General features: G+C 43.8%; 1 protein-coding gene across 3 annotated transcripts; it reads left to right on the top strand.

Moving 5' to 3' along the window:
• The first annotated feature begins 247 nt into the window (after positions 1-247).
• LOC108027434 (homeobox protein HMX3) lies at positions 248-25,659 on the top strand. 3 transcript variants are annotated; one of them, XM_017098882.3, is made up of 4 exons: positions 249-1,139; positions 24,336-24,514; positions 24,964-25,046; positions 25,099-25,659. In XM_017098882.3, exons 1-4 carry the CDS (start codon positions 431-433, stop codon positions 25,334-25,336), a joined length of 1,209 nt encoding a protein of 402 aa, XP_016954371.1. In that variant the 5' UTR covers positions 249-430; the 3' UTR covers positions 25,337-25,659. The 3 variants fall into 3 exon arrangements, 2 of the variants coding, with proteins under 2 accessions (XP_043947535.1, XP_016954371.1); XR_007764517.1 differs by lacking the exons at positions 24,336-24,514; positions 24,964-25,046; positions 25,099-25,659 and adding exons at positions 4,706-8,768; positions 8,836-11,071 and having other exon boundaries at positions 248-1,139; XM_044091600.2 differs by lacking the exons at positions 24,336-24,514; positions 24,964-25,046; positions 25,099-25,659 and adding an exon at positions 4,706-11,071 and having other exon boundaries at positions 248-1,139.
• The last annotated feature ends 47 nt before the right edge of the window (positions 25,660-25,706 follow it).

The raw sequence follows: 25,706 nt of genomic DNA on the forward strand, positions 1-25,706 counted from the left end.
TAATGACGTTCGCACGTTGACAGCGACTTTCGGGGGGTGGAAGGGGCTGAAGTAAGTGGCCAACTGCCATTGGTCCGCTGGCCCTCTCTCACCGTCTTTCTCTCTCTCGCCCAGTGCCCCGCCCCCTTGGGCCAGAGCGAGGCGGCGCGAGTGGAGTCCTTGACGTCATGAACCAGTTTAGAGCTCCCACAAACCAGTCGAGAGAGCTGGCCGAAAGAGAGCGCGCGAGCGAGAGAGGGAGCAGCATAAGCAACAAATTCCGAACGGGCCATTTTCGTTGTTGGTGTTTGTGTAGCACGTTGTGCCGACGTTTTTCGTGTGACAGCCGCGCGTTTTTGCCGACGCGTTTTTAACCGCGAGTTTGGAAGACCACTTACTACCCAGATTCTAGCCAGGATGTGCTAAGTGGCTAGAGGAAAACCACCTGAAGATGCCGCAAAGAACGCCCAGTCCCGCTAACTCCGAGATTTCGGTGGGCTCGCCCAGTCCGCCGCCCATGAGATCGCTGAACATGAAGCGTTTGCGGCTCTTGAGGAGCCCTGTGGGCCCGGAGAATGGCCGTCAGAGATCCTCGCCCGTGAGGATCAAGAGCTTTTCCATAGCCGATATCCTGGGCAGGGGAAACGAGGAAAGCAGGGAGGAGGACAAGAAACCGGAGAGGAGCACGGTTCCCAGTGCTCTGCCAGGAATCGCCGCTCCTCTGGTGCTGATAAACGAACGGTTGCAGATGCCCCTGATGCCGAACTGTCCACCGCCCGCCGCACTGCATCCGTTCCTGTCGCCCGCCCTGCTCCACAGCTACGAGCAGCGCCTGGCCTGGGACTACCAGCGCCAGCTGCAGGAGCACTTCCAGGCACAAGCGCACCTCCTGCGCCACATGACCTTGAACCCCGCCATCATCGCCTCCGAGGACGGCAGCTCGGAGCGTTCCCAGCGGTCCAGCAGCAACGGCAGCACCGACTGCTGCAGCCCCAGGCAGTCCCAGGAAAAGCTGGAAAGCCGAGCCACCCAGGAGGTCGGGGAGGGAGCCCAAAAGAAGTCGCCGGAGGAACAGTCCAAGGGAGCGGGAAAGCCCAACGGAGACACCCCTCTGGACGCCCTCTTCCAGCTGTCCACCAAGAATTTCGACGAGGAACAAGGTGAGTAAATCCGTATTTGAGCTGAAAGTCATTAAAGCGATGCTATATTTATAAAAAGAAGCAGTCATTGCGCCTTATATTGACCTAAAAATACAAATCGCCTTTAAATTCATCAACAATTTAAATACGGGAATGTTTTTATTGTATCAAATATATTTTTATTTATATAGCTTACGTTTTTTGTTAATTTATTTCGATTCATTCATATACCGAACTCGATTAAAAATGACAATGACCAAAAAAGATCACATTTTTTTTGTTTTTGATTTGTTTAATTGTTTCGGTCATTAACAGTGTATTTAAAATACATTTTATAAGTACTTTCAACTTTTAAATTCGAAATTTATTTGGAAAAAATGTAAAGTAAATTTAGTTCCTGTAAACAACGATTTGGTTGGGCTCCCAAAAATACTGGATTTTTCTTTACTTTCTGTGCAATCTCCAGAACGAAATGCCCACATTTTGCTCTGTGCACACAACCTCACTCAAATTACATTTTAATATAAACTGATTTCCCAACGAGAGCCATCATAACCATTAGCCCGGCCAGCGATTGATCAATTGTTGTCATTACGCCTTGATGAGATTCTGCTTAAGGCGTAAAAACAGTAGTGAGGTCAGTCTGGTCGGCCGAGGTGGCTAAATCAATTTCAGGCCGGCTGGCTGCTCGCTCGGCGTCGCCTTTGAAGGCAATTGCCTTTCCCAGACCCAGACCCAGACCCAGTCCCAGTCCCCGACCCAGTCCCAGTCCCAGAGCAAGACCCACTCGAGAGCCCCAGCCCGATGATATGATGGTGCTCCAGCTCAGATTCAAAGCTGATGGCTCCGGCGCATGCGTATCGTTCGGCATAATTTGCTTAGCGGCGTTGATTTCTCGTTAAGTCGCAGACGCGAACCGATTTATCCCACACTCGGAGGAAAACTGCAGTCCTTAAAATTAGAGTAAAAATCTAGTTTGGGTAAAAAGTATTGTACTAGGTATTTCAGCCTTTTTATAATAATACTAAAATATTTTATACAAACCTATGCCCACAAAATACTTAAATCACTAATGCACTGTTGTGAAAAATAATTTTGATTAGGTACTTTTTTTATTCATTCATTTATTTGCGGAACCTTTCGAGCTTGCAATTTCAACAGACCAATATTTATAGATTACTTTAGCGACAAAATCTAACAAACTGTACGAATGGTATATGTAGTATAATCGAAAATGGTATAAAATTAGGCAAAAAAAGAAAAGCATATTACTTAAGAAGACATTTTAGGATTTTGAAGTTTTAATATTTTGTATCCCGATGATGAATAGATCTTGAGGGGTTTTGAAATAATAGATGTTTTGTCTTTCTCGCGCTCTTTAAATATTTAGTGTTATTTGTGGCACACTAGTGTCCATATTTTCCCGCAGTGCAGCCGCAAACCATCAGCGAACCCATGGTCTGCGCTTTGTTCATCAGCTACTGAAATTGAATTTACGCGGCGCACGTACAGCGGCCAATTGGTTCGTGCTCCACTACGGATTGCCGTACTGCTGGATTGCTGCACTGGCCAGCCACAGAGCCATCTAATCAGCATCAGCTGATTTGATCGCTTGATCGGTTGATCAACTGCTACTGGCATTGAGTGCCGCCCGGGATGATTATGATTATCGCTCAGCAGCACTTAGGCGCCGCAGTTTGCGAAAATTGTATTACACTTCTTTCCCAAGACAGCATCCGGTGGGGAGATCGGTGGGGAGATCCACAGCGACCCTTCGCTTCCTGCGACTCAGGCTGTCGGGCAATTTGCCTGGCTGATCAAAAGCCATAACCGGCCAGTTGGGGCAAGATCTGAGGAACTTCCGCCTGGTAATTAGGAGCAGCGACAACTCCCATGGCAACACCGTCGTAGCTCCACTTTGGCCTGCTCACCGCTCATGACGATTCGCAGTAGATAGGCGCAGGGCAGCCCATGTGGCACATAGAAAATAATTACAATCAAAATGGCTGAAAAGTTGCAGCTATTTGAACAATGGACCTGTCGTTAGGTCTCGTCAATTAAGAACTCATGGGAGACTTCGTCACCGCAGGTTGGGTACTCTTTGTCAAGTTATATATGGGTGAAATGAGGATTCTTTAGGATATTGATTGTTTAGCACTGTTACAATTTACAAAGATAAGAATTCACTCCTTTTTAAACAGTTAACTCTCCTTTAACGTGAGCCAATATATTAAAAATCAAAATACTATTTGGTGTGGTAAGATAATTATTAAATAATACATTTTTGGGTTTCCATGATCGTATCTTAGGATTAGTACAATTATATTTCTAAATTTATATTTTACTATGTCTTCCATAACATCCGATGTCTATAAACAAGAATAGTTTAAAATATCTTAATTTATAAGCTTAATAGCAACACTTTCTTAAAATACTATACAAAGTGTACATAATGGCTGGGTCTGCCCGTTTAGAGGGTAGTACCGCCATGGCAGTGGGCCAAGGGAGCGACTTGGCCCGAAGAAAGCCCAGTTGAGGGGTGATCAGCACGGGTTGTTGTCGCTGGCTGCCGCTGAAATGTTGGCTTGATGAAACGCCAAGACAATTGGCACAGACAGCCGCATTATTGAACGCACAAACGGCACAGAGAGCGGCGGATGCATCCCTAATTACAATTTAATTACTAAAACTTTTCCCACTTGACAAAAGGCGGCGGCCATGGCTGGGGACCGAAGACCGCGACCCAGCCGAGCATGAACCACCGAACGCACCGCAGCCAGATACATTTACAGGGCCCAGAAACGGAACAAACTCACAGATACGGCGGCCGCAATGATGATGGCACTTCGGGTTGACAGTTGATTTGACAGATAGCAGTGTAAACATTTTACAACATGCGGGCCTGGGGTCGCGGGGCGGAGCAAAAAGTAATAATAAAACGTGCTGGGGTGTGAGGTTTCAGGAGGTGGTGGTGCCCAAAGAGTCGGAGCTAATTAGTTCAACTAGACGTATACTTAATTTCGAACGGGAGCAAAGTCGAAAAATGTAAATAGGTGGCGGATTGAGCATAAATTATAGTTATAATTGGAAATCCGCACGGATAATGGGCCGGGTCGTGTGCTAACCACCATGCAAATGGATCCCCAGCCAGAGCTGTTAGAAGGCAATTTTCAGTCACGTCAAATCAAACGATCCATAACCGGTCCACGTCCAGAGCTCTCATATGTACTCCATCAGCGGGTGGGGTAATGGCTTTTCGAGATTCTACCTCCCGGACATCGTGACATTCCAAATGGCGTGCCCTGGCCATCTGGGTGGCCAGCCACGCCCCCTAAACATATGTATAGTACAGGTATTATATGACTATCTGCTGTGCCAGATAGATTTCCATCTTTCGCATTAGTGGCCACTTGCCCTGTAATTGCTGTTCAAATATTGTCCAGTATTAAAAATCCGGTTGGCCGATAAAAGAAGTGCAAGTGCTGCGTGCATCGAAGTCCATAAACAATTTAGCACACTGTCTTTCGCAACAATAACAACGTTTCAACGATAATTTATTGGTATTAACAAAATTGATTTCATTTCAGCGGAACCCAATTCGCAAATTGCTCAGTTGCACTTGCAATTTCATTCGTTTTAAATGCTTCCCAAGAAACCCATTCAATAGACTAAGCCCTGTGGCAAAAGTCAACAAGCTGCGGGTTCAGATGGCACATAAATCAAGCAAACAAAAAGAAATCCCATCGCGCCCGAGTGTAAAATAAAAATTCATTTCAAATGATTAATAGCTGCACAGCGTTTCAAGAAAATTCGTTAATGACATTAAAACACCGCGCGAATACTAGATATCAGAAGTGTTTTTATATTCGCGTATGTGTTTATTAAATGCCATTAGGCGAGACTCGTTTGCCTCAATAAAATCGAGAAAAATGACTGCGGGCACAAAACTGTTCTAGCGTCGCATAAAATATGCATGAAATATTGCAAAAATGCCTGCGAGCGGCCGAAACAAGTTGACAAGCCGGCGCTCGGCATAAATTCTCTAATTAACGGTTGCGCCTCAAATCTTTTATTAAAAATTATAATTCGCAGTAGTAGTAAAAGTGGCAGAGAAATATGAGTTTGCGTGCGGGCTGACCATAAAGCATTAGCATTAATACGAGCCGGGGAAAACTACGAAAAAAATGTAAACTAGCGTGGCGGGCTTTCAAAAATGGTTAACTGCCTGCTTGGCTTTCACTGCTAACCCTCGGCCCTCGGTATGGAGGCTTACTGGAAGCCTTGGTATTCCATATTATACCACACTAAGCGGTACCACTCGGGTGGTCCATCATCATCACGGGGCACGGGCACGGGCACGGGTACCCCTCGAGCAAATTGCATACCTCGCCCGGTCCGCTTAGAGCCGCAGTCAGAACAGCCAGGAGACGCTCAGATACAAAGATACTCGGACGCGCAGATACGCAGATAGCCAGCCGGCTACTCAGATCCCCAGATACTCGGGTGCTGAAGAGGTGTGCGAAAGCAACGCACTGAAGGTGTTACCTGCACGCTTTTGATGAGCACTAATTGAGCTCAAGTTGCATTTTTCTTCCTTGGCCATTACCCGCGATCGGGCCGAAAGGGGTCCATCGGCGTCGAGATCAAAGCCGGCAGGCCGATCATAAAGACAAGCGAAAATCAAGCATCGACAGTTGCACAAGAGACAGCAAATGAGAGAATTAGCCGGGAGACTGAGACTCAGAACGAGACTGGTAGAGGTGAGAAGCAGAGTTGGCCAAGGAGCGCTACATTTTGGTAATAACTCTATCAGAGCCATATGGGAGGCCCGGCCCAACTGTTGCCAACGATAAAAAGGGTTGGCTACAGTGTGAAAAATAGGAATATACCAACAAATTATGGAGAGTATAAGATTAACATTGTAGGGATAATATATAAATCATCTTCGATAAAATCCAAAAGGTAACTCACATTATAATCAATTAGAATTAGAAACCAAGGCAATAACAAATCACCTTTGTTTTGTGACAAAAAAAGGCTATATATAATTGTTTAAAATTAATCCACAACAGTTATTTCTGAATAAAATAAACTGAAAATCCGTCTGTTTTATGGTTTTATATTTTAAAATATTATAAGAATACTTTTATTTTAAAGTTAAGTTTTGTAAGATCAAGCCCAAATTTTTTGTTGAATTTTTCCACCTTAAATTATTTTTTTCTGTGCAACAATTGAACCCAGCAAAGGGGCAGGAATGCGGCATTCAAGTCAGGACCTTGTCAAAGTTCTTAAAAACGCATTCGCATTCCCGTTCCCACCGCGATTCGCATTCGCATTCGCGTTTTTGCCAAGCATTAATCACTGGCCCGAGTGAAGAGCCGGGACCGCCCGAGCTGTGAATTTTCGGCATGTGTCGAACATCAAAAGCCCGCGCCACGCATAAAAAGCCATTTAAAAACGCATTTTCTGCCTGGCCCCATGGTCCCCGGGGGCGCAACTCCTCGCTGACCTGCGGGGCCCCAACTGCAGCCAACTAACTGCACACTGCTTTTGGCCAAGAGTCCTCGCTCTTGGCCAGGAAATGCAGAACGCGAGATTGATGCGTTCACGGACAGCCCAGCGAACTACTGCAGACGGACTGCGAGGTGGCAGGAAGGTTTAGGGGGGAAAACGCATTTCCTCGCGGCTTTTCCAGCTGCACATTATGTGGGTCAGTTGGCGCCTGGCCTGGCGAAACCAGTTTTCCTAGGTGTTGGCCATTGTGCAGATCTCAGGAGTCACTGAAAGAAAATTTGGCTAGGTTTATAGAAACTATTCACATAAATGCGGATGTCTACTCATACAGCTCATTCGGAAATTCTTATGTTTATTGGTTTTTCCGTGGGAACTTTTCTATTTATGATAATATCATACAAAATAAGTCATTATACAAAGTAAAAATTCATGTTTATCCCTTTTTATTATAAGTATTACCCATCGTAAGATCTGATTATAAGTATTATTCATTCATTTCTTTTTCTGAATTTTCATTTATTTTTTCAAAGTGAACTGTGGAGTTTAAGAGACGCGGGCCTATCTATGATAATCGTGAAAATGCACGGCGACAAATCATATTTATATGCCCAAGTCTTTGATGATAAATGTTGAAAAGCCAGCATAAATTAAAGCATTCAAATCATTAGCAGCGATGCCGAACAAACGAGCGGCGATCGGTGGATGAAGGGGAGGGTCCAGGTCCAACCAAGCGGATGGGGAAATTATTCACAGCTACGGATCGGGCGACATTAGTGCAGACCGGGGTGGAACTCCACTTCCTCCGAAAGAACTCCGAGCGGGCCTCCAGTTCCCCAGACTGCAAGGTGTCTGCTCTTTTCTGACCATTCGCTGCGCCGACAGGTGCAGGCATCATCCCGTATCCATGCAGTCCATCTAGGTGTCTGCACTCCAGTTTTGATGAGTCCCGAGTAGCGTTTGATACATTGTAATATAACAGGATTCGTCAGGGCTGACAATCAGACCGAACCAGACGTAGGATCTTTAAAGAACGTTCAAAATGTAAGGCGTGGCGAATCTTAATGTCTGTCGATAAAATTATGAAGAGTAAGCAATCTTGATAAGATGGTATACTATATAAGGGTGAAATATTTTGTGAATACTTAGGAAGACTATCCAAAAACAGGAGAGAAACTGGGTTTTAACACTCCTGTCCATGTTCTTAATAATGGTATGGGGGTTTCAATGTTCCATTCTTCAAGGCTGAAGAATTCTTCAAGAACAATTATTAAGTTCTCTACATAACTAGTAACACATTTCTGAAAATAAACTTTAATTCTTTGTGTACTTTGTAAATGTTTTTGAGAACAGCATTTTTGATATACTGTCTCACTACCACACTTTGATCTTTATTCATTTAGCTATTTTTATTTGTTTATCACCAGCAATGATTCCTTCAAGTCTTAATGTTCCCAATCGATTCGGATGCATAAAATCATTTCCTTCCCGACGATTGACTTTCTCTAATTAGTGTATTAAGTCATTTTCACGCCTTCCCCTTTTCGAGGAACACTTCCCCCGCATTGTGAGTACATCAAAGGGCACATTCAGCCCTTCGCCGGAACATATTCGAAACTTCACCCAAACAGCAGAGTCGGGGCGAAGGGCAGAACCAATTTTGGGACCGAAAAGAACTCAGTGATTTGGAAAAACAAGCACAAGTCGGTGTTATTGTGTGGACGCGATGTTGATGTTGCTATTTACACGCAACACGACTGGAAAACTGGGAACCAACCACCGACAATCACCGCATTAAAGCAAGCGGAGAACGACAAACTTCACGCTAAAATCGAAGGAAGCTGTGAAAAATGTCTTCTTCCCCCGAACTGCTTCCTCCAATGGGGTATATAGTACACACTACTTGGTGCTGCTACTGGGCACTGTGTCAACAAAGCATTTAACACCTTCGTCGAATGCTGAATGCCAACCCCATGTGCTGGCGGGTGTTTGTGTAATCGTTTATTAAAGTGTGAAGAAAATTAATTTGACTATCTGAGATGGTGGCCGCTGTTTCTATGGCATATGACTTGCAACCGCTGACAAGATTAATTAATCCCCCTCGTGCAGCTGCGGGGAAGTCAAAGGGAAAACGAAAATGTGCGCCCTAATTGATTTTCTTCTCCACCGCATATAACTTCGATTTCATTTGCCTTTCTTTTTGCAGTGCAGCATTGTTGTGACACGTCTCGTTATGCGAACGATTTATTCCAGGTTTTCGCCATATGCAGATGCAGTGCAGTACAGAGAAAGAAATATGTGAAATATCCAAAAAATTATACTATGATTATTTTTCAAAGCATAAACCCAATGGATTATCAAAAATGAGTTTATAAATATTAAAAACAAAAAAAGGATAAGTCAACTTTTATCATTTAATAATGTTAAATTGGTATTGAAACGGACTATTCCAAGTCATACTTAAAAATTCACAAATTCAGAGGAGATCGTATCTCTCAAAATAAAGTTTTTTACATTTTTTTAACATAGGAATTAAAAAAAATGCTGAATTTCATTAAAAAGAGAATTTATAATTAACAATTGCCTTAAATACACTATCTATTTATTTTGGGGCGTATAATTTTACCTTACATTATTTTCAGTGTATGTATGTGTTGGTTGTCTGGGGCTGTTTCATGTCCGCCGACATTGCAACGCCCCTCCCCGCTCGGGCTTTAACTTTAACTCCAGCCCGTATATGCACTTTTGACAAGTAATTTAATAAAGCCAGCGACATGGCGCGTTGTTGTTGCCAAAAGGTGTTGCAGTTGCTGCTTAAACATGCATAAGCCACGTTAAGAGCGAGGTGGGAGCCGGCAAGTGGGAAGGGGAGCCACCGCCGTTGGCTCGAGTGCCAGTCAGTTAGTCACTCAGTCGAGGAGCAGAGCAGGCGAAGAGCCGAAGACCAACCTTTAGTTTATTTTCGTTGCTGTTTGATTGCAGCTTGTAATCACAATTAAAGTGTTAAACATAAATGCCAGGGGCCAATGGGCAACTAACGAATGTAAAAGAGACAGTCAACGAAAAAGCGAAAAAACGAAAAAAGCCCAAAATAAAGGAGGCGCACAAGGGTTGCTCACTGCTTTGGTAGTGCTCAAGTGGCCAAAAGTCTGGGGATCGGCCGACGGTTTTGTGGGCTCGGGAGTTTATCATTTCATGGACATGTCTACGGGCTGACAGCTTTGGAATTTCGGCAGTTTTAGATTAATTAATTGACTGCCTGCCACCCGCCAGCCAGTCAGCCAGTCAAGTTCAAATGCATTTAAATGCTAAGTTTAATTTGTCATAACAGCGGAGCGTGTGAGCAGAACCAATCGAATGGGGTTGCCCTCAACGGCTGTTTTCTTAGCAAATAAACATGAACAGTGTAAGCTGACTTCCAAGTCCAAGCAATAGTATCTCAGAGATTGGTACACATTGGAAAGTGCAGTACAAATTTATTATTTTCTTTTTGTTCTCTGACCGCAAACTGAGTTTATTATAACAAAGTATAATTATAACTAGACTTAAGAATAATGTGTTCTTGATTGAATACCTAAATTAAGGATTTTCTATCTTGAAATTAAAAATACCCTTTTACATATTTATAATTTGGTAAGGAACATGTTTAACCTCGATTGAAAGGGAATTTAAAATTGCCACCAACAATATGGTATTTCACACCCCACATTAAACTATGGCCCGCTTCTATCAGTGTACAATCATTAACAATGCAAAACTGGACGTAATGAAGCGCTTAGCCGACAGACCGCGTCAGGCCAACACCTTTACAAATTACAAGTCAGCATTTAAATGGCCGTAAAGTTTTATGGCACGGCGTCTACCAAATAATCCACTGGCACTCGGACAGCTCATTAAGATGCTGGGCGAAGATCTGTGCCAGTTTCAGAAACAGTGCCAGTTCCACTTGGAGACCCACAAGCCCAGTCCCAATCCAGTCCCAATTCCAATCCCCGAACTGCGTCCATGAAAGTCGGAGCAGTTAATTGATTTTAATGTGCCAATATCCTGACTGGGTCGTCGGACACGAAACATGTGCTGGCGATATGGATCGCCACTTTTCATTAATCGGTTTGGTGTTAATTTATGGCGTATCTTTATGGCCCAGACTCGGAATCAATTGCTTCCGTCTTCTGTCGGCCATTGTGGTGCAGCATCCACCCGGCAGACGTCACTTCAGAATGCACTTGAACCTCCCTCCATCCCCGCAGTTCTCGCTAATTACGGCAATTAAAAACCACTAAATGTGGGCAAGAAACGAAATTCCCTACAGCCGATCTTCGTCGTCGCCGTCAAGTGTTCCCCCAGCCAGTCAGCCCGTTGAGTTCAAGTGGCTCGGATTGCCGAGTCCCGATTCCAGTAATGAAAATTACATCTTAATAAACCATAATTACCAAATGGAACCCCGAGTGTTTTGTCAAGTAGGAGAAAGCAGCCGCCGGCGGTACCCTTTGGTGCCCCTGGCCAGGACTCTGCTCAGATATCGCCGCTGATTAGCCGATTGGCCGAGAGCCTGGCATGTAGATAGTATAGTGGAGTGCAGCCCCTCCATTAGCAGTCCCAGTTGCATTACATTATCGAGCAACAGCCGCAACTGCAAGTCATAAACAATTTCAATTGCCGTTGCACATTCGCAACACTCAATTAACGCTTTTCAACAAAGGCCCAGGCAGCTCTCTACACCATACACCATACGACGGCAGGCACAATAACAATAATAATAATGCATTCATCACTTTATGACGGGCCCACATACAAACTTGGCCTAGACAATAGTGTCAACCATAAAGAGATTGCAAAGCCCGAGCGGCGTATCTATTAAATTATGCTTAACTATGTGCTTTTGTTGGCCCAGTCAGTGGTGTTGGTAGTGCATGTGGCTGTTGTAAAGGCCACTTAAGATGCGGAGGCTGGATAACAAAGGAGCTTGCCATTCGACCGCCTCTTTTTCAGCATTAACACTTCCCCCGCAGGCTAACCAAGACGGAGCTCCTAAATTAACTGCCCTTCGCATTGATGTGGCCAACAAGATCAGTAACAAGACGTCAATTGGTAACCCAATTCGTAGGTCCCTTGCCCATTCAATTTGCCCAAAAGTAAACGGCCCACGTAGCCCGTTTTGGCAGACACAAGAGCACCAAAGCATGTGAGCGAGTGTATCGAATCGACTTGCGAGATGATGTGAAATACGTAGGAAATAACACGAATTTTTCATAAATTCTCCTCTGCAAGACTGCGTGGGACTCATCTCTGAAAATAAGAAAGCATACACAATTCCCGATATACCCTGTTTTTTCAGATGGAAATACACAGGAAAAATGTTTAACTTGTTGGTTCTTAAATAAAGAGATTCCATATTAGAGGAAAACTGTTTTGAAGTTTGGAACCTAGAAAACGTATGCAAAACACACACGGTTATCATTCCTTCATATTTTGAGCCATTTTAAAACTTGCATTTAATTTAAATTAGAGGAGATAATATTCCCTGCTCTCAATACTGAGACCTAAATAAAATGAACTTGAAAATTACATAAACGTTTTCTATAAACAAAAATTCTAAGCTTGGTTTTTTGTTTATATTTTTCAGATAGGTTCAATAACTTTTTTTTAGTAGGTGTCAAACGTTATGAGAACACTTAAAATGGCATAGGCTAACATCATGTTTCCTGCTATTAAAGTCACTTTTATGACCCCTCCGGTATCGCTGGTTAAAACTAGACCCCTTCGAGCGGAGAGACTCATCAGAGCCGTCCACATCCTACTCAGATACCAAGTTGAGTGCATTTTTATGCCAATCCAATTGACAATGACCGCTGTATTTCCCCCGGCGAAGAACGCACATTTGTGAACGCCAACGAAATTGTCATCGGGCATGATTCCCAGTCGCTTTTCTTGCCGCAACACGCTGCGTATACGCAATGGCCGCTCGGGCGACTGCAACTGCAACTGCGCCCGCGGCTGTGGCAGCCACTGAGCACAGGCATAAACTGCTGAATTTATGCGCATTTTGGCGACCGGAGTAGCTGGGAGCCGAGGTAGCTGCCAACGGGGCGTAGATTTAATTAAATAAATTCCAAGAGCGACGCTTTTTTTGCATATTTCTGCGTAAATTTGTGTTATAACTGTGCTAATGTGTGCGTGCATGTGCGTCACCTGTAATTAAATAAATCTGCGCATTGTTTGCAGCGCCGTTAACGCGGCAGCCACAAATGGGACGGCAGTATTCGCAGCAGCCTCAGATACACTCTCCTTTAACAACGGTTTTAATGTAGGATAGTTTCCCAGATATCTTATGCATAAAGCAAATAATAAAAGAAATTTCATAGTCACGTTGCTTAAAGGCTATTTTATGCGCACGCAATAATAATAATGAGAAAGCTTCGCAAAACTGATTTTTATTTCGAGTGATGATTCCTCAAAGCTTTGAACTTTTTCTTGAAATTAGTCAATTTTTAAGTATCTGCATTTAGAGCAGCTCTCGCTTAGTATCTTTAGAGAATTATGCGTGAAATTGCATAAGTTTTGATAACTTGTTTAAAATATCCTTTTATTTTTAATTCAACACCGCTAGTATGTTCACAAAAAAATATTTATATAATTTTAAGCCCATTCTCATATATTAGCACCTACATTTTTGTAGAGCAACACTTTAATTAAGTAATTGCAATTTTAAAAACGACTTAAAAAGTATTTATTTCTTCAGTAAACTGCATACAATGTACAATACATGTTAACCCATTTTAAATACACCTGCGATAACAGGTTTGCCTTTGCAGTGTAGACAATGATGTGTTCGAAAACTATATTTGCACAATATTTATTGTTAATTTATTAAGCTTGTCATCCGCCGAGCCTTGCAATTACGAAGGCGAAATGTGTGCCACGCCCACCGCAGCCCGAGAGTCGAGTCTACTAGCCGTATGCCTACACATAAAAAAGCACGCACTCGCCGAATCGGGCATATTTCAGGCATATATCAACGGCTTAACAATTGGCTCAGACTTGTCGTCAGATGGCCATTGCCGTTAAGCCCAGCTCTTTTTGCCGCCGACCACCTCGTCCTGCCAATTTCCATTTTCAATCCCGTTCTTGACGCCTTGCGTGTGCCCCTCCCACCGCCCTCTTGGCCACGTTTGCAGCCCCGCCCGCCCCTCACGCATTCTGATACTTTAATTTATGGTCTCGCCTGCAGTTTATTTGTCATGCCAACATGCTGTCGCCGTAATTATACACATAACCGTAACTAGTTTTATTTTTCGGTGCAACATGCAAAACATTTTTTACGGCCCTCGTAGCACGAACGCACATCAAAAGCGCCATGCAAATGGTCGCTTGTTATGGCTAATCGCTCGGATCGGCCGTAAAGAGAACTCGTTCTGAAGACCCGTCAATAGAGGACGCAAAATCGGTTATTGGATCCGCAGACGTGGCTATTTCAGCTCACATGAAAATCGAGACGACTGGGTAATTAGTGTATTTCTCACTTGATTGGAATGGCTTTATTTCGTCGCTTTCAAGTTGGCAGTCTCAAATTTAAGCCAAGATTATGGGTAATGAGTTAAAGGAAAATATTGATTATAAAAAAACAAGTGTGCTAGGAAATAATAGTAAATGTCAGAAATCAACGGTGTCAGAATGAACGGTGCTGCAATTGCAGGAGATATAAATTAAAATAAATAAATAAATTACATTTCTGACATATAACTAATTTATTAAATCAAAAAAAACTTGTAACGCATGGTATATATTTTTCTACGTCAGTTTAGATTGTTGGTATAAACATATTTTATTAAAATACTTTATTCTTTAATAATTTTCCTCATTTCTTGATTACCTAACATATGCACTCAACTTACAAACTATTATTATTTAACTTTAGACTCTGGTATGCCAGCGAACTGTACTCCATTAAATGTTCTTCTAAACATTAGTGGATTATTGCTAAACTTTTATTATACCCTGTTCGGACAGCACTATCCCCAGGTGTCACCTCTGCTTAGAGTCGAATAGCTTTTGGAGCCTCCCAGTTGGCAGCCAAGTGACATTTTCCACCACTCGAAGGCAACTTTCATTTTACGGCGCTCACTAAAAACAAAACCTACGAGCGCGGCCCACTGCTCCTGCTTAAAGCCGCTTATCTGGCCGGCTATATCGATAAACATAAATTAGCCGATATTGTCGTTGTCGCCCCAAACCGGCGACTACAAGCTGAAAACGGCCGACTGCCAACTGCCAACTGCAAACTGCCAACTGCAAGCGGGCCAACGCCTTTTCAACCTTTTCGAAAACTGGCAGTCAACATGCAGGCGCACATAAAAACTCACCATAATGATAACGATAATGATAACGATGCGCAGCGGTTTGTTGTTTTACAAGAAAATTATGTATTATTTGCGCGCAGGCGCACACTGCGACGAGAGATGCACTTGTTAGTCGTCCTGCTGTGCGATCGCCGAGTTATAAAGATGCCTGCTTTATCACTGGGGTTTCGGGATCAGGCGGATCGAAGATCAGGGAGATCACGGGGCTTGGGCCTAGTATCCTCTGCAAATTAACTTGTTCCTGAGTTGCGAGCTCTGCTCGTGCCGCAATCCCATGGGCCGTCCTCGTGGGCATTAACGGAAATTTATCATAAATTCCGATACCCTACTACTAATGGGCGTTGATTAGCTAATTTGCTGCGCTCGTTTCGTTTCCCACTGCTGCTCGGCAAGTCATTTCAAATACTTAATGCTCGTTGGCTGCTTCTCGTCGTCATTGCCGTTCGATCAAAACCGTCGGCAGCATATTTGCCAAGTTTACACTGCGAGAAAGAAGGGCCTTTCATAAAGAATTAATATCTATGTATATGTCCAATAAGGTACTTAAGATAATAGACTTTAAAATTCTGAGGACATTCTTTTAAAATATTCAAAAAATAAGCTCAGTTAAAAGACCCTTTTAATAGCTCTAGGTATCAAGTTTTTAATTCAAAACAATTACTGCTATACCAAAAAAAAAAAAATAATAATAAATATTTCTAAAAAGAAGGACATCAGGTATATATTTTCCACGAGGCATGTTGGTTACTCTTTCTTTCCATCTTTCTTGCTCTTTTTGGGAAGCGTTCTTCTTGGCACCCTTCCTAATAATTCATATCTTTTCCTAACCCTAGTAAAAGATAGCAAGTTATTCCCACAGTGTATTTGTCCACCTCCTGTTGGCCGTATCAGCCGGCGGCTTGTTTGCTTTGATCTCCGCTTAGGAGCTACAAAATCATTGCTCGCCCCGAAATAATGAATGAAATCGAATCGGAGCCAAATGCCGGGCTAAAAACAAATTAAATGCCGTTTTGGCTTTGTGCGTTAACAGAGTCTGGTTAGGCAACCGACGGATTAGCATAGCGTGTTGTTACTGCATCATTTTTGGCACGCATGTGCCCGGCACCCCGTCCCCGTCCCCATGCCCGTCCCCCTCTAACTCGACCTGCTCTCCCTTTCTCGCACTCGGGCCCAACAATGAGAAGATTAATTTATGTTATTAAGTCGGCACCGCCGTCTTTGATCTCCGCTTCTGCGAGGTGTAAGGTAGGCAAGTCAATGTCGGTGGCAATGCCGGCACCTGAAGAACGAGGGCCCCCACCCCGAACCACGCAGCTACAGAACCACGGACAATCGATGCCCAGATCGAGATCTTCACGATCCGATCCTATCCGGCCAGCGATCGATCGCTCGATCGCACGACCCTGGCCACAGAACGGAGGACTGGGAGTACTGGCTACCTGCAGCGAGTTAGATTGCCCCTGGTCCTGGCCGAATCGAATGGCGGAGGGGTCCCGAGTTGAGGAAGTCATTCCGAGGCCCTGGTTCCGACTCCTAACTCTCTCGGCCTGCGCATCATTACATTAATTTGTAATTTATGACAGCTTGTCATAATATCAACGATATTGCGCCCGAAATCCTTAGCGAGTGCACTGGAAACAATATTACTTCGGTTTCTTTCAAGGCTATAGCAAAGTAAAGTTTATGGAAAATCATTGTATTGTTTAAGTTTCTTTTTAAGTAAACACAATATTAATAGAACTTGGTTACGCATAGATATTAAATGGGATATCTTTTGTATTCTGTTTGAATAGGTAATATTAAGAAAGGGGTTCACCAATTATATTCTGAAGCAGTGTACAATTGTTCTACCAATTTTTCTGAGTGCAACTAACTCATCCCCCCAAGTTATTCACATTTAATCAAATTTAAAATTGATTCCCAACCTATGCTTTTGGTTCGTCCACGCTCATTAATAAGCCTCTCGAAGTGTTTTCTTCTTGATCGCCGCCGCTTGGTTTCGCTGAGTTGTCAAAACTATCGTACAATGTCTCTGGGGCAGGTTTAGCGGCTCGGCGATCGCGAGATGGTTATGGTGATCATCATCAGCAGGGATAGGGATCGGGATCCATTCATCTAGTGGCTGCTCGGGGCATTGTTGGCTTTACATGCCGTTGTCAACGCTCTTTGTTGTGCCACCAATAGAGCGGCGGCGCCTTTGATCCGGCGGCCAGTTCAAAGCCCCCAACGAACTTCTAACTCAATTAGTGTGTAGTTTTTTAAACGGTTTTGATTACAGCGCATCTTTCTTGCCATCCGATAGCCCCAGCCAGCAACATAGGCTACATGCTACTTATAAAGACATTAAGCCAGCAAACCCATCCCGCGAACTGGCCCACATTGGAGTCGAGTGCCGAGGGGGCTGGTCCAGAAGTCGGAGATGGGGATGGGGATGGGGAAGGTCACTCAATCAGGGCGCAGGACCCAGCGCCCGCTCTTTGATCGCCTTTTAATGATGATGACCATTGTTAGCTGATGTTAGCGATTGCAAGCCCAGATTTTCACTTAACATCAGCCGCCAAATGCCGCCGCCGCCCCAGATCGGGAGGGCTTAAAGGGCATGCAAACATAAAAATTATGAAGTGGAGTCCACCGGGGAAGGGGCGCAACACTGGGGAAACAGGCATCGACTGCTCCGCGTCCAAATTGCAATGCTACGTAATTTTTATTGTCTCGCACCGACCAAACGATGCTCACACAGTGGTATAGGTCTATTGCCATTCGGTCATAAAGTTTCTGTCATGGGAACTCTACTCATTACCAGATCAGAAGTATATACTATTGGACTACCACAAACGATAATAATTTGATTACTTACTTTACTTTCAGAAATGAGCTGTATATTTCTTAATGAACAACTTAACCTATAAATGAAAAAATATTTTTTAAATTTTTTTTTATTTAGAAAACCATAGCTATAGCGCACTGGTGCTAAAGATATATGATTTTAAACCATTTTTTTATTATTACTTGTTTAAGTCTTAAGATTAGCAAAAGGATGTCTTATGAAGTGACCAAATAAGACCCCCAGATGCTTACAACTGGAGAATGCATTTAAAATATTTGTTTTAAACCCGGACGTGGCATTCAAAAAATGTTAATGCTTAATTAACTCACAGCTCTACCGCCTTTAGACTGCTCTTAAAAAACTAATGTACAATTGCCTTTTAACAATGTTTTTGAAGGCAGAGGTTTATATCGACGGCTTTATGGTTTTGACCCACTGTCGACCGACACTGCAGCCCAGTGCGCCTCGGGAGGCGTCGAAACATGGTTCTTGCAGACGTGGCCTGGGATCCAGAGACTGGCTGGGAGTCCCCCGATCCCCATCCACGTCTCCATCTCAATCCCCAGTCTGCAGCTTCGTGCCCCAGCGACTCTTGCACTGACTGACTTCATTGCTCTTTACGTTACGCTAAGTTTAAGTATACGTTTGCCCACTGCCCGAGCGCCATCTCGTTTAATCTGCCTTTTAGAGGGCGTGGCCATAGTATTTTATATGTGCTGATCAAAGGGAGCCGACACTTTGTCCCGGAGCCGACGCGTTGCCCCTGCGCGGTCCTTCCAAAACTTTTGCGTAGCGCATGCGCAACGCTCCGCTCGTGATTCATGCGGCTTTTGCCAAGGAAGGGGATCGGTATGGGGGTCGGCTCGGACGGTAGGATAGTTGGATGGATGGATGAATGGATGGGTGTCCGGAGGAGGAGAATCGGTGTGTGGCCGTGGCTACGATGCTCTCTGCGACTCCTCTCGTCTGGACCCTACGTATTCATTATTGAATTAAGGATGACCACGTTTTCGGCGCTTTGTTTCGCTGCGTCGGAGTCGCAATTGATTTGCCAGCCATTAAAATCAATCAAAGTATAAGGCCGGGGGTCATCTTAGGAGCCAGCAATTACAAGTGAAAGTTGCACCGCCAGAGTCAATAAATAGTTAGAACTTCTGGGATCTTCGATAACACAGGAAGAGCTTGTTTTTCTCAAACTTTCCGGTTTCGTTTAATTTTCTTGGGGCCAGTGTAATTTCGGGCCCCTCTAAAGTGAGTGAACATCGTGCGCAAACGGTTTGTTGGTTTACCCGTTCATGTTTATACTGGAGTTGAGTCCTCGGGTCCATTGAAAAGAAAGCGGCCGACTCTCCGATCCATCGATACATGTATGAAGAAATTAACCCTCCAAAAACAACTGATTACTGCCCCCAGGTACCGTTGACATGTTCTTCCACTCCGCAAATTGCCGGGGCACTCGGAAATTATTGGCCATGTTAATGTTTACAAGATGTAATATCGCAATCAAAATAGCTGCGGGCCAACATGAACATGAAAACTTTACGCTGGGCAGTGACGGCTTGGCTTAATGTTCGAAAATTTCAATTAAAGAGAAGGGGGAGAAAACCCCAGAGAAAGTCCTTGATGCCGAAAGGTAATCGGTAATTTTAAGAGCCCTTGGGCTTGAGACTTTGTTGTAGGTTTATGATCACTTTTTAAGAACTGTTCCATTTTATTACTTAAGATTAAAAATCATCGATACTTCTAAAAATATTCCCCTCAAAAATATTCGTTAAACAGCTTTGTGAAATCTTAGCCAAAAAGAATCAGCCCTTTTCTGGTTGATCTAAGGGCCGCCGATTCAGGTCCCTTCAGCGCCTCCCTAACAACGTCCATTTTGGGCTTAAAATAACTTCGGTTACCTGAAGCCCCAGCCCAGTTTCCATATCTCAGGGGCGGTACAAATGACAACAAAATACATAAAGTTATTGGGCGCATTACGAGCGTGTAAACAAGCAGCCAACAATGACAGTCGACAGTCTACAGCCCAGTTCCAAGGAAAGGCCGAGACCCCACCAGTCGACAAGTCGCCAGCTTGGGTGTATATGGAAAAGAAAATACCAAAATTTATAACTTTCTCGTTATGGAGAGCTGCGCCCCGCGCTCCACTTCGACCCGTAATGATAATGGGAATCTCCGTGGCCAGCTCACTTTGTCGGCGGCTAAATTTGTCTCATCTTCTTATATTAATTTGTGTTATTGTGCTTCGGCTTTCGTAGGTCCAGCAACAGCAACAGCCATAATAATAATAAAAGAGCCAGCAAACAAAGGTAGCCAAAAGGTATCGGGTTTTATAACCTGCTCGAACTCATCAATTTCATTGCTAACAACACGCAGACACGCCAAAGTGAGAAAAATATGCAGGCCCGCCATCGACTTTGATCCGGTCTGAATCATCGCTGGGATTTCGGATCCCAGATCCCAGATCCCAAATCTCAGATTCCAGATCCCATAGTTGGTACTCTGCGGTTTTGTATGCCTATTTTCAATCTCGAGAGCGAGAGCGAGAACGAGAGACGCCGGGACAACGTCATAAGTAAATTTCTGGCGTTGTTTCGGGGATTTCAAAAAGCCATTTAGAATAAATTAACTGGGACCTACCGCTAAAAAGATCTCTGATCCGATCGCGTCGGATCACAAAGAGGCTCGCCGCGTCTTCGTTTTCGTTTTTGTTTCGGCCTGTTGGGGCAGAAGGTGAGGCCATGCGGGAGTGGGCCCCAAACAGGATTAAAATTAGTTTTTGATTACGCTTTCGAGCTTCTGGACAACGCAATTTGCGGTCTGCCGCTGCAGCCCCCCTCTGCCGGCCATAATTAGCGCTTTTAGGCCAACTCTTTTGCATCCGAAGGTCGCCTTTGTCCCTTGCCGGTCCCAGTTTGTCATAACTCTGTGGTGGCGGCAACCTTATAAAGCTATTGGCAGGTATTTAGCCGGGCAGAACGAGACCCCTGAGAATGTGAAATTCCTTGCGGTCGTAAATCCCCCAAAAAGTCCAAGCCAAGCTTCTAATTGAGTCTTCCGCTGGCAGCCCGAATCACATTCCACATGTCATGCTTCTGGCCTGGTTCTGCGGCCAAGTAAACGCAATCCGAGCCTGGCTACCTACCTACCTACTCGTCTTTCAAAGGGTCCGCTGCGATGCGAGGCATTTGAAGAGCGTGTGAACAGCAGGCACCTTGTGGCCAGCCATTCGAGTATTCCCCGGCATTAGCATTAGCCTTATCCGATCCGAGCGATACGCATCTTGGTAGCACCCACCGAGAGTGCCAGCCAAAGCAGCTCGAGATTGCGATCTCGACGGCCTTTTATTATGATGTTCGATCCTATGCGTGCATCCCCGGAGATAAAGGTTACCATTACTGCCACATATTCGGCCGCTGGCTGATCTCGGCTGATTGATTTGGAGCTGGCTTTAATTGAATCGTTCCTCGCCCTCGGACCTAATCAACATAATTGCTGCGGCACTTTGGGCCCTGCTCTGGTTCTAAGCCGCCCGGGCAGACGTTTTCCAATAGGATTTCAATGGCCGCCGGGCGGAAGAGCCGGTCGTGATCCGGCATTAACCAGCGAGCATTTAATTAATTGCTGTTAATTTATGTGCCCCCAGTAGCCGAGTCCAGCTAATTTGCCTAATTACCAGCCACACCATTAGCCATGCGCACAGGTCTGGGCCTCAGATTGGCCGTTGATAAGGCACGCCATCTCGAATCGCGCTGCGCTAGTGCACTGCGAGAAATATCGGGTCCTAGCCAGGTGACATAAGCGCATCACTAATGAAACTATCTGTGGATGATGCAGGTCCGTAACCAGAACATTAAAAAAATAGTGCAGTATAGTAATACTTTTCATTGTTTCGTCATTGTCATTGTTTCGTAACAGGCTTACACTCTTTTGTAACACAAAATATATTTTGTAAAATGATGTTAGTTTATCAAACAATAGAGAGTAAAGAGTTTTTATTTTATTGACTAATCAACAATTTCGAACACTGCACTTCAATGTGTCAAAAGTTAACAAGACATTAAGAAATAGATCGCTTACTAAACTTCAGTTAAACCATTTTAAAAGATCTCACAACTTTATTTTTTGTTTCTTTGAATTTTGATATACAATGCATATTTTAATTAATGGCATACGAGTAATCAACTCAAATAAATTACCCACATATTTTCGGAATAGATCGAGCGAGTGCCTTACGCTCTGAAAAAGAGGTTGATAATACCAATAGAGAACCAAGAAAAATAAAATTATAATAGATCTTATCAATCTTTGAGATACATTTCTCATTTCGATTTCTCGGAGTGTACATTTCCCAGTATTAGGAGCAGACCCAACCCACTGGCGGAAGGACAATGCGTCATTTTGTTTGTGTCTCAATTAGCAACGCTGCCAGGAGGCATAAGTTATGCTCACTTCCCGGACAACGGGAGCAGCTCCTTGGATCCATTGTGCTGAATGTAGACCGGTGTCACCGGCAGCTCTCCGCCGGCTGTCACAATGATTAGTTATGCTGATGACATTGTTTGTTGGCCACAACACGAGGTGGAGGTGGAGGTGGACTAGTGGGTGCCCAGGTCGTAATTCTTTCGGCAAATACCCGTGCACTTTAACTTCAACTCCGTCTGGGTGGTTGTTAGTGCCGCAACTGACATTCGCTCTCCATGTGGGTTAAGCCATTAACCAGGCTCCGACTTGGTCCAGCCCCCGAAGTGGAGTTTTCTTAATTAATAAAGCTCAACAAATGGCCAGAAACACACCCACCATCGCTTCCCCGACCAGTTTTTCGGCCACGAAAAGGCTTGCCATGGCTTTTAATTAGAGGCGTGGCTAGGACGTGGTATTGATGGTAAGTGGGGGCCAAATTAAACTGGCTAATGAAGGAAATTTAGCCGGCTATTAACTGGAATACAGTTATTCCAATAACGGGTGATTTTTATATTAAATGCTAAAACATAAAAAGATATTTAAAGCGGTTTTAAGGCATCATATAATCTTAAAGTTCTTGTGTACAGTATATAGTAAAGTTATTTCAGAAAAAGAAAGGAGTCTTTCGTTTTCCATCCTTTAGATGGGAATTTTGTAAAAAATAAAATATTAAAAGTTAAAATCTTTTCGCCCAAAATGAATGGATAGACTTAAAAAACCATACATTGCTTTATTTACTTTACAAAGGTATTCATTGTGTCAGCAACAAACCCCTCCAGTGACACTACTCACGCACATTTCGATTGCCTTGGGGACATTCCTGCCGTTCACCTTTAATTAACTCTTCATGTTCCTGCTCCTGGAACATGAAAAGTACCTAAATGTGTGCTTCCTGCCGCCAAGGATCCTTTCAACCCTCGAGTATTGGTGGCAGGAGGCGTTTACAAAACAGTAGATTATCTAACCTCACAATAAACACGTCGGGGTAGTGTCAAAATGGCTTTGGACCCTAAATTCGACTTTAACCACAAGGCCGCTGGAAAAGAAAAGAGGGACTGAATCAACCCCGTCATCCTTGCGCTGCTCAAGGACCAAATTCGGGTGACTTAATTGTTATTTGTCGGACATGTTTAGCAACAACAAAGTTGCCGCGACCGCGTTTCCAATGCGCAGCTGCCATTTTCATCGCTCGACTTCCTGGGTCCTCAACTCCCTCCCTATATCTCCCTGTACATACTGTGTATCCCCAATTGCAACCCTGTAAACAAACGACGCAACAGCCATTTCCGTTGATACTTCGGCTGGAGCACTGATACCCATTCACCGCGATCATTCCTTGGGCGTATAAATATCGGGCATTTATAAACACTCAGCCGAAAGGCGCAAAAATTGAATTGCCGCGATAAATAAACAATACCTAATGGGGTTGGGCTGGCATCCAATGAGTTCGCCGGGTTGAAAGCCGTTTCCGCCGAGAAATACTTTCGAAAAAGCCCCGTAAAAACATCAATCAGCCGCCGTATTACCTTTAAACATGCCAGAAACAAATACCGGCCATCACAGTCCAAATCAAATCAAATCCCCATCGGATCGCTTACGAAAACAACGCCGGGAAAATCATCCAATAAAACGCGAGGTTGTAAAACGGAGAAGCTAGAGAACCCGAATCCCCTGCCTGCCTTTATGGCCACCGATTTGTTGCTGTCGATTGTCTATTATGAATTCCATCGAATTGGGTGTCTGAAATTGTTTTAGCCACGAGCATTTCACTGATTGAATTGAAAGTGCCAGTGAATGCGTAGAGATCGGCCGTAAATTCGGCCATTAAAGCATCCTCACAGTGATCTCCGCAGAAAGAAAGGTCAGGCCCTGGTGCTCGTACTGCTCGGCTGTAGGTGAGCCGAAATCCCCATAAACTTTTCCGTTTTACGATCAACCGTGTGAAGCGTATAAAAAGTTGACTGATCGATGAATAATGTACAGTACCATCTGACACCTCTCCGAATCGTCTTCATTGCTGACATTGACTTTAATGTGGATCTTGTTGTCTTGCAGATCCCGCCACGCTGAACATATTTGCCACGCGATCCAATCCAAAGAAGAAGCGCAAGTCGCGCACCGCGTTCTCCAACCAGCAGATCTTCGAGCTGGAGAAGCGCTTCCTGTACCAAAAATATCTATCGCCAGCGGATCGCGATGAAATCGCCGGCGGCTTGGGCCTCTCCAATGCACAGGTGAGTATTGAAATGTCTGTAGGTGCTGGCTGAAGAAGAAAATACGATCCGAAGTCAAGAACACGTGTTTGTCCTAAGTGATACAAACCAAAATTTTTTTATAACGTAATCTTTGCTTCAAGCAGATTTTTAGCCTAAACAGAATACTTACACATGTCTCAATGTTCGCCTCTTAGGTCACCTCTATTGTCGAGGTGTCTAAAAGTATGCAACATTTTTTATAACTCAAAAGAAGACGGCTATCCTTTTTCCACTGCATACTTTTAGACACAAATAACTAATTGTTTCTTAAAAATTTCCGCATGGCACTTAAACAAGTAGGCTTTTAATTGAATAGATTACTAGGCTTAATACGGTAAAAATTCTGCACATCGGAATTCTTGATTTTGAAAGTATTATCTTCTCTGTGTAGCTGGGTATCGATTTTAATAGATCTTATTTTAATATAGGTCATCACTTGGTTCCAAAATCGGCGAGCCAAACTCAAGAGGGACATGGAGGAGCTGAAAAAGGACGTGCAATGCGAGAAATTGTCAGCGAACCAAAGCTTTTTAAAGAACGTTAATGACTTGAGTATTTTAAAGACCCGACCAGTCAGCAGATCCCAATCGCTCGCACCTCCATCTCCACCAGCAGCATCAGCACCTCCCCATGCAGAGCATCGGCTTGGAGAAGGATGCGGATCGGGAGAAGGACAAGGACAAGGATAAGGAGGAGCTGCGGATGCTAAAGCTAATGACCCTGATGCGGTACTCGGACGGAAAGGTGCTTTATACGCAACCACCGACCGCATATTTGCCCAATCCACAGGCAAACCAGTGATTAGCTCAAATTGTAAACTACTAAACACAACGCTTTTGTCTGCATCTTGGAAATATTTATTCACAGTGCAGTTTGGGTTTTGCAAATTTATTTTATTGGTTTTGTTAACTCAAGTATTAAATTTGTATCTCCCCTGTATGAAAGGCACTATGCATTCGACTTTAAAATACTATATTTAAATGTGTATGATACTATTAAATGTAAACCATTTAAGCTTGTCCTAAGCCCAATTCAATTATTTCTATCAGTATATTCGAAAAGTTTGTAAAGTGAAAGATGATTTGGTTTTTATTCAATAAATTATAAGGTCATCAGGTTTCAGACTCCACAAGTATATTAAGTTCGGACCACTATATATAAAGGATAATGG

This window comes from Drosophila biarmipes, chromosome 3R (assembly GCF_025231255.1).
Source record: "Drosophila biarmipes strain raj3 chromosome 3R, RU_DBia_V1.1, whole genome shotgun sequence".
Taxonomy (NCBI): domain Eukaryota; kingdom Metazoa; phylum Arthropoda; class Insecta; order Diptera; family Drosophilidae; genus Drosophila; species Drosophila biarmipes.

Bases quoted from the DNA above. Each gene is read 5' to 3' on its own strand.
- LOC108027434 (XM_017098882.3), top strand. From the start codon at position 431: ATGCCGCAAAGAACGCCCAGTCCCGCTAACTCCGAGATTTCGGTGGGC. The intron at 1,140-24,335 runs GTGAGTAAATCC...GTTGTCTTGCAG, and splicing joins GAATTTCGACGAGGAACAAG to ATCCCGCCACGCTGAACATA. The intron at 24,515-24,963 runs GTGAGTATTGAA...ATTTTAATATAG, and splicing joins TGGGCCTCTCCAATGCACAG to GTCATCACTTGGTTCCAAAA.